The 15,470-nt window shown below is 38.1% G+C and overlaps 2 protein-coding genes across 2 annotated transcripts; both read right to left on the reverse strand.

Moving 5' to 3' along the window:
* Positions 1 to 93: 93 nt before the first annotated feature.
* LOC117814936 (transforming protein RhoA) lies at positions 94 to 7,394 on the reverse strand. Its single transcript, XM_034686525.1, has 5 exons — positions 7,263 to 7,394; positions 3,602 to 3,759; positions 2,696 to 2,816; positions 934 to 1,064; positions 94 to 843 (listed from the first exon to the last, which is right to left on the reverse strand). The coding sequence occupies exons 2-5, from the start codon at positions 3,755 to 3,757 to the stop codon at positions 670 to 672; spliced, it is 582 nt and encodes a 193-aa protein (XP_034542416.1). The 5' UTR covers positions 3,758 to 3,759; positions 7,263 to 7,394; the 3' UTR covers positions 94 to 669.
* A 2,649-nt stretch (positions 7,395 to 10,043) lies between these two features.
* On the reverse strand, positions 10,044 to 13,096 carry LOC117814891 (cytokine-inducible SH2-containing protein-like). Its single transcript, XM_034686463.1, has 3 exons — positions 12,693 to 13,096; positions 11,936 to 12,095; positions 10,044 to 11,043 (listed from the first exon to the last, which is right to left on the reverse strand). Exons 2-3 carry the CDS (start codon positions 12,075 to 12,077, stop codon positions 10,535 to 10,537), a joined length of 651 nt encoding a protein of 216 aa, XP_034542354.1. The 5' UTR covers positions 12,078 to 12,095; positions 12,693 to 13,096; the 3' UTR covers positions 10,044 to 10,534.
* Between the last annotated feature and the right edge of the window lie 2,374 nt (positions 13,097 to 15,470).

Consider the following 15,470-nt stretch of genomic DNA (forward strand, 5'->3'; position numbering starts at 1 on the left):
GAAACTCTTGACAAAACCTTACTTTTTTTTCTTCAAAATATAATAAACTGGATTTAATGCCAGCCAGTACTTTTATCAAGAAAGTTACACAAGTTATCAAGATTCTTACAAAGTAATTTATTACACAAAACACTAAGTTTCCATTTGCGTTTAACAAAATGAGTTTCCAGTCTCATATTGTGTATGTAATCAGGTTGCACATTAGATTTGTATGTGAAGCACACAAACCAAATTAGACTTCATGTGTGCATCTGTTTGCTGAAATAAATTCAAGGACTATGGGTCACAGTGTGCAGGTTCTTCACCCTGGTTGCTGTGGAACATTCCTCAGATCAGCAGGCAGGGCTTAAGCACTTCACTGTAGTTGGCAGGTGTGACACGACAGGTCCCCTGGCTGAAATCTTTGATTACACGGTACATGTTGATAAAGGAGCGTTCATTATGGCAAATTTACTCATTTTTTTAAGTACAAAAAAGCATTTTCCATAACCTCAAAACTGAATACTGACAGAACCTGACTACTTTTGCTTAAGACAACAAAAAGTAAAAGCATTACACCTTTTAGTTAAAACTGGGGAGAACAGTCTTTTTGTGTAGGTGTGTTTGGGGGCTGGTTTGACCTAATGCTCCTTCTCCCCCTCTGGAGGAAGCAGTCCGTGGGCCCCTCGTTTACAGTACGACACATTTACTGCTCTTCTTGCCCCGCTTGGCCTGTAGTGCAGCTCTGGTGGCCATCTCGAACACTTCCCTCACGCCATCCTTTGTTTTTGCAGAGCACTCCATGTATCCAAAGGCACAGATCCTGTTGGCCATGTCCCGTCCGTCTTCAGGTTTCACAGGTTCCTAAAAGAAATCCAAGAAAAGTTTTTTAGAATCAAACTTTTATCAACAGGAGAACATTTAAGTGTTTTGTGCATGTTATGAAATGTCTACCTGCTTCATTTTGGCAAGTTCCCTGCGGGTGTGCTCATCATTACGCAGGTCCTTTTTATTTCCCACCAGTATAATGGGAACATTGGGACAGAAGTGTTTCACCTCAGGAGTCCACTTCTCAGGGATGTTTTCTAAATTAGGAAACAAAAGACAATCAAACAATAGAGAAATAAAACATGGAAAATGTAGGTGAGATCAATCAAAGAGAGCAGAAAATGACTATCTGTACTACAAATTGCCTTGATGTACTGTTTACACTATGAATTTTTATAAAACAATAACTGTCCTATCATGGTATGGGATAACAGTCAAATGGTGACTTGTATAGCATGATCTGGTGTCTTGACAAAGGCCAATCCATAGTGCAGATCTACTCTACTCTGTTCTATGCTATTCTACTTTTACGGCAACCATGTGCGTGTACTACTTTATCGGCCTGTCAGTAGGTCCGTGCATTTTGGTTGGTGGAGAGCAAACGTATCTACAGAGATTCAGCAGTTTGTAGGTATTTTATGCTTAGTACGCCAACAACCCAAGTGACAACTTGTAATATGTTTGAGGCTAGTATTTCAGTTATATATATATATATATATATATATATATATATATATATATATATATTCAGTTTTGAAGTCTCAGTACATCTTCGGTATAGTCAGATAAACAATGCAACACAGAAAATGTATTTTCTAAACTTAAAGCTGCTGTGAGGAACTTTTGTTTTGTATTGGTTCTGGCACCCCCTTGTGGACAAAGTGATACCTCTGATCTCTTGCCCTTAACATGCAAAAGAAGTGTTTTCAGCAAAAACTTCATCCTGTTGTCTTTTAACAGTGAACTTTATCAGGCAATGTGATTCTTTTCCATGAAAACAGTCGAATAAAGGCTGTTTCTGAAGCGAGATATCCATCATCTGGTCTGACACCTAACCCCTCAGGGAGGTTTCAGGCATTGAAAATGACAACAGAGAAGGTGTCAGTTTTGTCGCTGATGGTCTTGTTTGCTATTTAAGGTCATAAAGAGGCATCAGTATCATTTTCGGTCTGTTTCTCAGCCAGTTCAAAACTCCTCACAGGGCCTTTAAAGAAGTTTTAAACACTGTCTTTAAGGGCAGCATTGACAGTTAAGACTTGTATGCCTGCTCAGATTTATTTTCAATAACATTTGGAAACCTGAAACATTCTAAAAAATATCTGGACCCCACAAGATAGTGTGCAAACTTATCAGAATTAAAAGATGTTACAGCGATAAGCTTCGCCAGATATCTGGAGCTCTGGCGTTTTCCCATCGTAACTCTTGTGTCTAACTGTTGCACTTGGCGGTCTATGGTTCAATTGCAATTCCTGTTAGTTTTGAAGATTGACTTACCAACCTGATGATATTCATTTATTAAATAAATAATGATTCAGCCAATTGAAATATATTTATTTATATATACATTTTGTTTTACAATGTTAAAAAAGCCTGATGTTGCCAAAAACTAATTCCTAGTCTCATCTTCACATTGAGGAATAAAGATTGTTGATTTCATTCTGGTCTTGGATCGGATCCCATTGGTATTGGTGTGAAAACTTTTTGTAATGTCAACATGCTCGGTTTACTTTTCTCCTTGTTGCTTAACATGATAACAATTCATTAAAACTGAATATGGACTGCTTTCCTTTACACTCCTATAAGTCATTTGCATCTATGCTGGTGTTGATCTTTAATTCCAACTGGGAGGAAAATGTAGCAAAACATTGAGCACTCTGTTTCAACTTACCTAGACTGTCAGGACTGTCTATGGAAAAGCACATGAGAATGACATCAGTATCTGGATAGGAGAGTGGGCGCAATCTGTCGTAGTCTTCTTGACCAGCTGTATCCCAGAGCGCCAACTCGACCTATTGCAAGAGAAAAAATATTAAAAAAACATGCTCAGAATGCTTCAATGCAATTAAAAAAATTTTTTAAAATCACATTTAAAGGGGTTTCAAATTATCCTTTTCCCACCCCCAACTCCCCAAAAATATGGGCACTGTGTAAAATGCTTATATAAAAACTGGATTTTGTGGTTTCAAATTTTTGCAAACTCTTCAGTCAGTTGAATAGAGTTCAATGACAACATATCAGATGTTGAAATTAAAAAACATTTTGATTCATGAGAAATACTCATTTTAAATTTGAAGCCAGCAACACATTTAAAAAAAATTGGGGCAGGGACATGTTTACCACTCAATTTCTTCAGCTCTTATTTTAACACTGTAAACATCTGGGAGCTGAGGAAGACCAGTTTCTGGAGTGAGTGAGACTGAGAGTGAGATGTTGTCCCATTAATGCCCGTCATGGGATTTCAGCTGCTGAACAGTTCAGGGTCTCTTGTGTCATCTTTAAGTTTCATGATGCACTGAATGTTTGCAATGGGTGATGAGTCTGAACTGCAGGTAGGCCAGTTCAGCACCTGGACTCTTCTTCCAAGGAACAATGCTGTGGTAATATGTGCAGCATGTGGTTTATGTTGAAATATATAAGGTCGGCCCTGAAAAATGAATTGTCTGGATGGCAGCATATGTTACTATTTACAGTGTGTATCATTGGTGGTAAGAGGATGCGGATATAAATACAATCAGCTTTGGTTTTGCATTTCAGACGTTAAGATATAATAATAATGGTGTGAAATTGTTCATACCTGTTTGCTATCAACTTCAATGTCGGCAACGTAGTTCTCAAACACTGTAGGCACATAGACCTCTGGAAACTGGTCCTTACTAAACACGATGAGCAGGCAGGTCTTCCCACAAGCTCCATCTCCCACTATGACCAGCTTTTTCCTGATCGCTGCCATAGCTGCAGAGAAGGAACAAGCAGAAAACAGAAAAGGTTACAACATCGGGACACTTTATCTAAAACAACTGTGAGGGAGGACATTTAACTTTAATCAGACATTATGCAACCATTAGCACCAACCAGTGGTGGACAGTAACAGAATAAATTTACTTGAGTACTGTACTTAAGTACATTTTTGAGTATCTGTACTAGGGGTGACCACAATTAATCGATTATGGATTAATTGATTGTTAAGAAATGACTCGAAACACACATTTTTGTTATCAAATTTCCGTCACGTGGAACAAACATCATGTGGTCTCATATTACATTCAGCTATCAGGGAGGTGTTTTAAGTTTAAAGCATGTTTCGATGTGAATCAGCTGTAAAAGGTGTTGCGCACAGCGGAGACGCTCAGCTGGCGGCTGCGGCTGCAAGTCAGGTCTGCACGTGCGCTTTTTTAAAGAGGATCAATACGCAACTGCTGCCAACAACAACACAGGCACGAAGAGTGACAACTTTAAACAGGACATTTTAACCTTTGGATACGAAGGCAACAGACAGGTGGGAAATTCAGGTACGCTATGTTTGCAGACCAGCAACATCAGATCCGTCTGGGCTTTTCTGCAGCTGGACTGATAGTGACCCGGTTGCGCTCCCGGCTGACACCTGATTTTATACACATGATTATTTTTTTCAAAGGGAACGAGTAGACAGAAAACTGGACACTGCGAGTCTGAAGTACTTTTCTGTTAGTAGTCTCAGCCTTCACTTTATAAGATTATGTCCGCGTAGAATATTTTAATGAGCCTGATCGTTGATATTCTGCGTGTCAAACATGTACCCGTATTCAATCCTGTCAGTTAGATGCATTTTGTTGCTGTAGAAAATATAATTAAGGGGGAAGACAACGTATTTGGCCTTTTTTTTGAGGTAAGAATAATAATGTTTTTTTTTAATCAATTAATCGATAATTGATCGTTAACATTTCCAAAAATCGATCATGGAAAATACTTAAAATGTACATCCCTAATCTGTACTTTACTTGAGTATTATTTTTTCGGGAACTTATTTCTTTTACTCAACTAAATTCAGAAGACAATTATTGTACTTTTTACTCCACTACATTTCTATCAATGCTCTAGTTACTCACTACTTTTGCTTCGAAGTCAACTCATGAATTTCCTTCTCTTTTCTGAAATCTGATCCCTAAGACAGTAAAATGTGTTTGTGTAGTTCTGTTTGTCTCAGTGGTTTAGCCGTACTTGTATATCGTGCGTCTCCACGGTTGAACGTGGAGCAAACAAAGAGCAAATTTCACTCAGATCAGGCAGTTCATTTAGAGGTGGTAATGATGGCTATAATTCTCCACCTGAGCGCCCATGGCCATATACTCAGCCCGTGTTAGAGGTTTATGAAATGAAGAATGATACGTATCATTTGAAATGTTCTCCCTGTTTCCCACTCTTCTCAAACATACAAACATTCACTGTCCAACCTGAGAAAGCGTGTTGAGCTACGAAACATTTGTTTCATTCCAGATGAACATTTCAAACTAAGTCGTCTGTGCTTGGAGCATCTTAGTTGTTGCTATTATTCCTTGTTATAGTTTTAGAGATTTCAAGTCATGGTTTCTAAATAAACATGATGCAAGCGAATGTACTCCTATGTATTCTTGCACAGAGAATACAATGTTTTGAGATTTTTTAAATACTTAGGTATTTCTTAAAAGCTAGTACGTCAGTACTTTAACTCAAGTAATAATCTGACCGAACAACTTTCACTTTGGAGTAATATTTGACCTCGAGTATCTATACTTTTCTCAGCACGCTTTCTCAGGTTGGACAGTGAATTTTTGTGTGTTTGAGCAGAGCGGGAAACAAGATTTCAAACAATACGTATCATTCTTCATTTCAAAAACCTCTAACACAGGCTGAAGATATGGCCATGGGTGCTTGGGTGGAGAATTATAGCCATCATTACCACCTCTAAATGAACTGCCTTATCAGAGTGAAATTGACTGTGTTTGCTCCACGTTCAACCATGGGATCAGATTTCAGAAAAGAGAAGGAAATTCATGAGCTGACTTCAAAGCAAAAGTAGTGAGTAACTAGAGCATTGATAGAAATGTAGTGGAGTAAAAAGTACAATAATTGTGATCTGGAGTAAAACTAATAAGTTCCCCCATAAAATAATACTCAAGTAAATTCACTTTGTTACTGTCCATCATTACTACCAACTGCGCCCGTTAGAAACGATGAGCAGCTATTAACCTTCAGCTGTGTTGACACAACGCCAAACCCTCAGAAACCCACAAACATTTAGCCTCATGTAGCAACACTGACACATCGGCTGTTGACAGTCGGCCACTCAACAGTACAGTGGAGTTTTGCATTAGGAGCAACACGGTGTTGGCTTAAAAAGTTGAGAGTCCACGCCTCAAATTTTTGCTATTGCTTGAAACTTAAAACTGAAAAGAAACCCTGCTCCTTCATACATTTCCGCTTCGGTGTTTCTGACCCATCCCCGGCTTCAATCGTTAGAAATCACTCTGTTAAATGTTTGTCACCATTAAAACAGTTCACAAATCTAACATACACATTTGAGTGTTGGTAGCTATAACTAGCATGCACTTTAGGATAACTGTAGCGTGGGTTGACCTAGATTTTAGTTAGCAGGGAGGTACTGTTTACAAAAGACTTGACGCTAGCTTGCTGACGCTAGCAGCCGCCGTTAGCTGGTGTTGTGTCGAAATATGCGACTCTTTCGAAAAGTGCAACCAGGGCAAGAATCTACAGCAGAGGCAGTGTATATCTTCTGTCAAATGACGCTCCTAGTACATAATCACTTTGTATTACACAGCTACTCACCCTATGTTAATTATCAGAATGTGGGGGAACATGTTTTGATACTTCATCACAACATTTTCAGGAGGAACACAACTTAATAGACTCCATCAAAATACTTCCACCACTCATTTCATTTTCACGGTAAGAACACGAGCAACACGTTTCGATACTGTATTATAACGCACTTTATTTGAGATTTCACGAGAGTAGAATCTAATTTATCACAGCATCAATTTAAGGTGGTGGTGGTGACAAGCAAGCAACCTGGGTTGACTGCTCATGCGCGTAGGTGCGAAGTAGCACATCTCATAAGGTAGCACTATTCAATAGAACACCGGATATGTGGCTAGGGCTTTAAGTTTCTTACATTCTGGTTTAATTTAGGTGTTGTGGTTAGTTCATGAGCAAAATTTAAAATACAATGTTAATGTAGCTACTCCTCCAAAGTTCAATTAATCATTTGAGTCACAAAGAAGTAACACGACTAGCTAGCTTATTACCCATCATTAGCTTAGCATAACGGAAGTCAATTCGACTCGAGTGGTCCGTTAGCTAGCAGGCTAGTGTAAGCAAGAAAATATAGGTTATTAAATAGATAAAACGATGTGTAAGCAAATACGATCTACTGACAAGATACAGCAACTCAATTTTGATTGAATCTATTGCATGCTCACCTAAAGATTGGTCTAGAGTCTATCCAACTGACTTCCAAGTATTGCTTTGTTGGCCTCCGTCGCTGCTCCCTGACTGCGCCGCTGCTGCTGGGGGATTAACAGAGAGGAGTGAGGGGGTGGGGAGAGGAGCATAACAATACACTATTATACAAACAATAAAATTATACATTAACCCTCCTGTTATGTTCGTTTCTTAGGGACAGCAATAATCTTCCTGAGTCAACTTGACCCGGGGCATATAATGATGCAAAAGTGTCAGAACCCCAAAAAATCCCAATACACATTATTTAATCTCATTATTAACTCCATTACTAACCATTTAAATCAATATTTAGTGCAATGGTGTTATTTAATTCTCACAGATCATGGTTCAATGAGGATAACTCACTCGTTTTTTTTAATGAAAATTCATGTTAAAACTTTTTTTAAATGTACATTGAAAAGCCCTAAATATAAATACAATAGTTTTACATTTTGTTTATTTTATTTTACATTTTGAATTTATTTTTATTTTTATTAGGTGATGTTGATAAATTAACACGAGACACCTCTTCTGTCCCATGCTGCCCAGATTTGTATGCTGCATTTAGCTGGTTTGGAAGTCATATATTACCTAAGATGGAAGGAACCTCTGAATACCACTAATAGCCTTTCATCCACTGTGACATTAGAAATGCAAAATAATACAATTTTAAGATTTATGAACTTTAAAATGGGTTAATTTGACCTGCAACATAACAGGAGGGTTTATATATGCAGTTATTTTTTTAGATTTGTAATAACCATGGTTAATTTATTGACATGCATACATACATGTGAAATGATAATGCTAATGCACTTTTTTTAAGCAGTTATCATATTAAAAGTCTAGGTGGGCCCTGATGTTAAAATGCAACACTGTAGTTTCAAGGTACCATAGTTGTATACAAGCAGCTTTGGGAGAGTTAGGAGAAAATAAGAGCTACTGAGCATCAACATATCACTTATTATCTTCCCCTCTCTGCAAATTGTGTGTCATATACCCCTATATATATATTCTTTTTTGTTTGGTAACTGATTTTTTTGTATCTGTATTTAAGAAAAAGTTTTAAAAATATATTGTTATTAAAAACATGTAACATTCAAGAAAACCTTTTTTGTCCAGAGCCGACATGTTGTCTTGCAACAGAAGGGGACGTAAAGGTGTCACTTGTAACATTAACAGTGTCTCTGTGGGATATCACAGTATGACAGTGAGACAGCAAGAACTACAATAGGATGCTGGAACTGAAGCAGCTCAACATAATTCAGCTATTATCAATTTATAATTTAGACCTGTTCCTGGGTCATTAAGCAGTACCAACCAGACAGACTGATTGATTGTTTTTGTAAGTTCAGTGGATATACTGTAGTAATAGATGTTTACTTATTGGCTGATATTGAACCGTGATGAAAATTTGTTCACAAATTTCAGTCTAAAAACTTACTTTGAGCCAGTTAACATACAGTGAACTATGGCCTTTGCAGGGCCTTTTTATGTCTAGATCCCTGGGGACAGTTGTCTGTTGGTTTATACTTCTACTCCTCTGGGCTTCTGAAGGAAATAATGCACCTTTAATTGACTAAATGTATCTTAGTGGTATGGTTTAACATTCCAATTCAGAAAAAATAAGAGATTATACTGTAAGAAATGTGAGTGTAGACAAATTAAACTACCTCAAATATGTGACCTGAGGCACTTCATTGGGGTAAGGCACATTTAATGACGTTTTTTTGGCTAAGTACCTTTAAAAATGATCAAATACCAGCAATAGAGTATACACAACATTACACTGCCAAAGAAGCAGCTGCATCTGGAGAAACTTGTGTGTTTATATTTCATTTCATTATAGATAAAATATAAATAATGATAAATAAAATATTTCAACACTGTTTTCCCCACTGTGAGATATGTCTGTTATTCAATCCTGACAGAAATTCTGCATGGAGAGTCAAAAATCTGTCGTTTAGCTTAATCGATGGCCAGAAAATATTTGCTCTAAAGTCTTGATAGAGCTTGTAAAAGGAAAGGCATCTGATTTTGAAGATCTATACTTATTGAACATCAGACTATTTAAACACTTGAAACTGACAGTTAGGAGCAAAGGCAGACGTGTAGAGATAGTCTGTTCTCAGTTGGTGCAACGGTGTATTAATAACTGCAGCTCTTACTGTAATCCTGATAAGAGGCTTTCTCAGCACTGCTCAGTTACAACTCGTGGAAACCAAGTCAGGCATGTTTCCATGAAAACAGCAAGTCTCACATTTATGTTGGAGTGGTTTATCAGTAAAAAAAAAAAAAAAAACTTTGATGAAAAGGACATGATTCTTGAAAATCCACAGGCATCCTCTTTTCAGAAAAGAACAGGGTTGGAAATAGAAGTCCTTGAATTGTAAACAACAGTTTCAGCACTTAAAACACTGTTTAGTTGAGAAAAGGATAGGGCAAATAAAAGAAGTTAAAATGCACAGTGTACCCAGCTTTTATTATACCTTTCAAAGTTATGTTTGGTCATGTCAGGCCCTCTGATGTGCATGTCATTTAGTGAGCCTGACCTCAGTCTTTATAGTATACATGTCTTGCTTTTTGCAATATACAACAAAACCCCGACATGCAAGAACTGAATTATTCCATTGCAGGGAACAAAACCCCCATGTCCCTTGTGGCTTCAAACCATGGTGAAAAAATAATAAATACACACGCTGTGTAAGGAAAACCACAACACTGAGAAAACAGAATGAAAACCATGATTCATTGTTAACTAGTTTGATATAGAGGGAATAAAAATAGCTTTATTTAACAAGGCAAGGAAAAACAGAACTCTTCAGGCAATAAAGAATCCAAATCATTTCCAATATTGTTCTTCCTGGAATAACAACACAAACAGCAGCTGCTTTTCAAGTGGTTAATTAATGAGAAGTTTTGGCTCTTTTGTGGTAAACAACTGGCCTAAAACATGCAAAAAGTTATACGACTCTCTCCAAAGTGACAGGAGAGCAAAAACAAACTGTAGAGAAATAAAATGTATGCATGTAAAGTGAAAAAGCCATAAAAATAATCCTCTGGAAAACAATAGTGCCACTGTAGACTGTAAGACTGAGCTTACTCACACTAAGGTTTATTGTCCTTAAAGCTTTTCAATGTTCTCCCCTTTGTGGTGTCAAGAAGCCTCAGATTTACAGCATGTGTTCCTGGAGTGTGACCCTGACCCACGTTCTGGTCTCTGCATTCTGTCTTAGAGGAACACAGACCCTCATATGTGGAACGGGTAGTTCTGCAGGTAGTGTAACAGAGGCTTTGGGAGTGGCAACAGGTCAGTGCAGTCTGTTGTGTGTCTGTGGATGGCGAGGCGTGTCAGGTGCTGCAGAGAGGGGAAGGAGTCTGGTCTATGCAGAGGGTGCTTCAGCTTCAGAGGCACCCCACCGTCCTTAGTGGTGTGTTTGTCGGGGTCAGGCTTTGTTTCAGAGTGGATGTCATTAGAAGAATTACCCTGTGGTGTGTGGCCTGAGCCCATGTAGTGTTGTATGAGGCTGACAACATCTGGGAAGGACTGGAGCTGAGGCAGGCTGGGGGAAATGGAGTCTAGCCAGAAGGCGCCCCTGCTGTACTCGATGCGGACACTGGTGGGTCCACAGCGGGTCTGCACAGACAGGGCCAGCATGTACTGAGGGTGACTGCTTTCCCGCATCAGAAATGTGCCCTCAGGCTTCTTTAAGAGTGCCTCCCGAGCTTCACTTGCAGAGATGGAACCCCAGTACCAGCCTGGAATCAGATAGATGGTTGGGATATCAGTTTTTATATTTAGTGTTACATCAACTCAGGTTTGATTAGGGTTGCTCAGATACTGACAAGAGAATCAGAAATGAATACATCCTAGAATGCTAACACAGGCTATCGCAAAAAAGCCTAAATACATTTGATGTCATTATTTATACATCTCTTCAGGCTGCAAGCTGAGCTGCCACTAATGTTACTTTAGCTCGTAACTTGGTGCTCAGCTTCTCTGGTTTATGACTTATGAGAGTTTTCATAGTTCATGAGGTTTTCACTGAGAGCTGAATAAGCTGCAAAGGTCTCCTCCTCTCCAACATCAACTGACCTAGTTGGCAACTTAAAACTAATACAACCACAGAATGAACATTTCTGTGCTAAAAATATGAGTTTACGCAATGCTATTTGGTTGACATGAGAGAGATAAAGGGATACACAGAGAGAGAGAGAGAGAGAGAGAGAGAGAGAGAGAGAGAGAGAGAGAGAGAGAGAGAGAGAGAGAGAGAGAGACAGAGAGAGAGAGAGACAGAGAGAGAGAATGAACAAAAGAAAAATCTTCATTTTAATTTTTTTCAAATCCTAGATCAATCTATTTATGTTCTTTCTATGTTCTTATAATTCTGTAACCATTCGGTGAATGCAATTGTTAATGAGTTATAAATTTAACCTGAATCAGACAATGCAACAATGATAGCAATGGTATCAAGCCCAGTGTATGATTGCAGTACTTAATGATTGCTCACAGAAAATGTGTCGACAGCTTTGCAAGTCAAAAAACAGATTTCATGTTGAACATTTAGGTATGACACTCAAACTCTTTCCACAATACAACCCTTAAAGTCATGTGCAGTGCAAAGTCATATCAGTGAGAGTGCTGCTCTACCTGAGATCTGTAGATAGTGGAAGTTGGTGGTGATGCTATGCAGGTCTTCTGCAGGGTCCCTGAGTGGAGGAGAAGGGTTTGGGCAACATGTACCTCCTCCTTGCTCCTCATGATGGAAAATGGTCACTGCCCGGGCAACCATTTCTAATTGTCAGCAGCCCTGTTGATATATAAATAAATAAATGAGGACTATATATATACTCTCTCTTACTTTCCAAGTTTCTTTGTCATCCTGTTCTAAAAACCCCTCTGGGTAAGCTATTAGGAAAAATAAACATGGCTTCTCTTCATATAGTTAAATGTGTTTTAAAATGTTATTCAAGACATCATCATCGTTATTGAGTTGTTGTCTATAATAATAATAATAATAATGATAATACTAATAATAATAATAATAATAATAATAATAATAATAATAATATTAATAATATACTTTATTTATATAGCACTTTTCTTAACATGATTACAAAGTGCTTCACAACAAAAAAGCAGAGAAATTACAAGGCATAAAAAACGGTGCAAACACGGGGGAGAAAAAAGACAGAAGCATAACAAGACACCTGAATGCAGAGCAAATTCAAGAATTAGGGGTGGAGAATGCCTTTTTTATTCATTTTAAAACAGACATTTACTGTTAAAATGCTTACGCAAGAAAACAACGAGTTTCAAGCTGATAAACACTTGTGTTATGTATATCACAAGAAAGTACTCGAATTATCAAAGTTTGACAAAATAAACACATGTGAAATAGACCTACCTCAAATCATAGGAAATAGGAAGGACTGTGACCAGTTCGAAAAAAAAATCAAGCGCAGTAAACAATCAGACCACCCGGTCACAGCCGAAAAGTCACGGATAAAGATGACAAAGGAAACGTTTCTTGTAACAATAAATCAAAGTGATAGAATCCAGGAGAAATAAGAGCTCTCCGTGTTTGCTGCCGGTGTTGTGCTGAGAGTGAGGCGGAGTGCGAGCTCTATAATCGGTAAACTGAGGCGCAGAAAACAGCTCAGTTCACTTCGGACTGACAGAGCTTCCAGGAATCCGTTTCCCAGAAAGGTTTTGTGTTTCAGCGCCCGCAGTGACGGACACTCTGCAGCCTTCATTCTCACAGAGCTCCGTCTAAACACACACACTGTCAACACACACAACTTCCTGTAGACTTCATAATAAAAGTTATGTCGTAGTACGGAACTTAAGGCTACGCTGCAAAGTACACATTATACTCAAGAGCCCATTTAATACCTGCCTAGATCGACCCTCCCACTTTAACCAAATCAACATCGAAAATCTGGTGAACTCATTATACTGACTCTAAACATGTTATTCCAAAATGCCAATGTCCATGCCATATTAAAATACAAATTTGAGAAACTTAATAAAATGATTTGCCTTGAGTCTGTGTAACAGGGGCGCAACCAGAGGGTTGGCAAGGGATGTTCATGCCCTCCTTGAAATCTGATTAGTCAAAACTGCAGTAGCCTTTCTTCAGCTAGGAAAATCTTGACATGTAATTGGCTCAAAGAGAGCCAATACAGAACATTACATAGACTTCAGTGAACACCACCGTTTTCAAACAAATTTAATCCTCAGGTCTCTGCCCTCCGTATGAAGTGTAAAAAAGTAGCAACTTACTGTTACTGTGGATGGCAATATCCCTTAATATCCAGGTATTGGAAAATATTATATAATATATGGCTTAATTTGTCACAGAACAATAAAACTAGAGACAGCATTGTTTCTACTGAAACAATGCAACAGTTCTCTCTATCAAAAGGACAGCTCGTCCTAATGGGTAAACTTCTGCTCCTAGCGAAGCGATGTATACTGTTTCAGTGGAATCAGGAGAAGCCTCCATCGGTCACGCAGTGGTACAGAGAAACATTCAAGGCTTTTCCTATGGAACACCTCAGTGCTAAATTAAAGGGCAATGACAACCTATTTTGTAATATTTGGCAACCCTTTATAGATTATCTTCCCACTGATCTGGTTGGTTTATTGCAGAAAGGGTGCCCATAATTTATCTTCAAAAATACGTCATAGTCTTGTTTTTTCCTTTCACATGTGATGTAGATAGATAGGATTGTATCTGATATGATATATGTTATTATGACCCATGTAGGTTATTATTGTTTTTATATATATATTTTTTATTTTTCTTCAGTAATTTCATAATGTATGTGCTGTCTTGTTCTGTGTTTGTTATGTGTAAAAATGAATAAAATATATATATATATATATAAAACTGCCTTGGTCTATAATCGTCTATTTGTTGATGCGTAACAGGATCATCAATTTCATGATATAAACAGAGAGATGACTGTAACTATGGATGCTACAGTGGCTTTGAAATCTGATGTGGAAACATTTTTGTTCCACGCTTTGGATTACCATAATGTACTGAAAAGCATGACTTTTAGTGGCATGTTGGTGTAGCCTACTGGTTTAGCACTGCTGTACCTTGGTAGCGCAGGTTCAAGTCATCACTGGGATCCTTCCCAGTGGAGCTAGAATCTTTGGGCTTCCTTTCACTGTAGAATGGAGCAACTACTTTAATGAGATAAACTTTAAAAAGTATGGGGTATTTTATTTGTTCAAAGATAGCACATAGGTCTTCAAACAGGACAGGGACAAGAAGGACAGGGGGTTGTAAATATTCTACAATTCTACATTTTCATTTAGCAGAGGCTTTTGTCCAAAGCGACATACAACACTATCAAGAATTTAGACTGGAGGGAAAAACCTTTGTAAGTGCGACAAAGTGCTTCTAGTTGATTGGCCACAGGTTCTGCCATCTATAAGCTAAAAAAGACAACATCGACCTGTCCTTCCACCCACCATTATGGGGAATGTAAGATCTATCTACGATAAGGTGGGAATACTGGCAGAGTAGCATCATGCTCATACATTGGAAGGATTACAGGATACAGGAGAGCAAGACTGAACTAACTGGGAAAGAAGGCCAGCTCAGTCCTGGACCCTGTGGATGTGGTGGTTGACAGGAGGATTATGGCCAAGCTGTCGTCTCTGATGGACATTTCTTTTCTATATATATTCTTGTTGAATTCTTGTACTGTACACCTTTTTGTTTGCTGATCATATAGTGCCAGAAGAAGTGCCATGTTTTTTATTTATTTATTTATTTATTTAAAGATAATGTAGCCACAGCTAATCACAACAAATAATTCAAGTCAACAATATAGAATATAAATATAAAGATTTTATTTTGAGCAGAATAAGACTGATACGTTTCAAGTAACAACTGTATTGATTTATGATTCAATTTCACATGACCATCTGTATTATCCTACAGTCTATGGTATTATCCTTTGACGGTTTTCGAAGCTTTTACATTGAAGGGAAGATCACTTCCGGTACTGTTTTAGTTCCCTCTTGCTTTTTTATTTTATCTGACGGCACTGATGGGTTCATTGCTGCGTTTGCGTCCAATGTAACCTTTACTTGTCTCAGTTACACTGCACTATAGAAATGTATGGTTATATCCAGAATTGTTAATGCGCAGTTTTCAGACTGT

Source organism: Notolabrus celidotus, chromosome 1 (assembly GCF_009762535.1).
Source record: "Notolabrus celidotus isolate fNotCel1 chromosome 1, fNotCel1.pri, whole genome shotgun sequence".
NCBI classification, from domain to species: Eukaryota; Metazoa; Chordata; class Actinopteri; order Labriformes; family Labridae; genus Notolabrus; species Notolabrus celidotus.

Excerpts from the sequence above, each read along its gene's own strand:
- LOC117814936 (XM_034686525.1), bottom strand. The coding sequence starts at position 3,757 with ATGGCAGCGATCAGGAAAAAGCTGGTCATAGTGGGAGATGGAGCTTGT. Across the intron at positions 1,065-2,695 it reads AGACAGTCCTGACAGTCTAG|AAAACATCCCTGAGAAGTGG; the intron begins GTAAGTTGAAAC and ends TTCCTAATTTAG. Across the intron at positions 844-933 it reads AACTTGCCAAAATGAAGCAG|GAACCTGTGAAACCTGAAGA; the intron begins GTAGACATTTCA and ends GATTTCTTTTAG.
- LOC117814891 (XM_034686463.1), bottom strand. The coding sequence starts at position 12,077 with ATGGTTGCCCGGGCAGTGACCATTTTCCATCATGAGGAGCAAGGAGGA. Across the intron at positions 11,044-11,935 it reads CCACTATCTACAGATCTCAG|GCTGGTACTGGGGTTCCATC; the intron begins GTAGAGCAGCAC and ends ATCTGATTCCAG.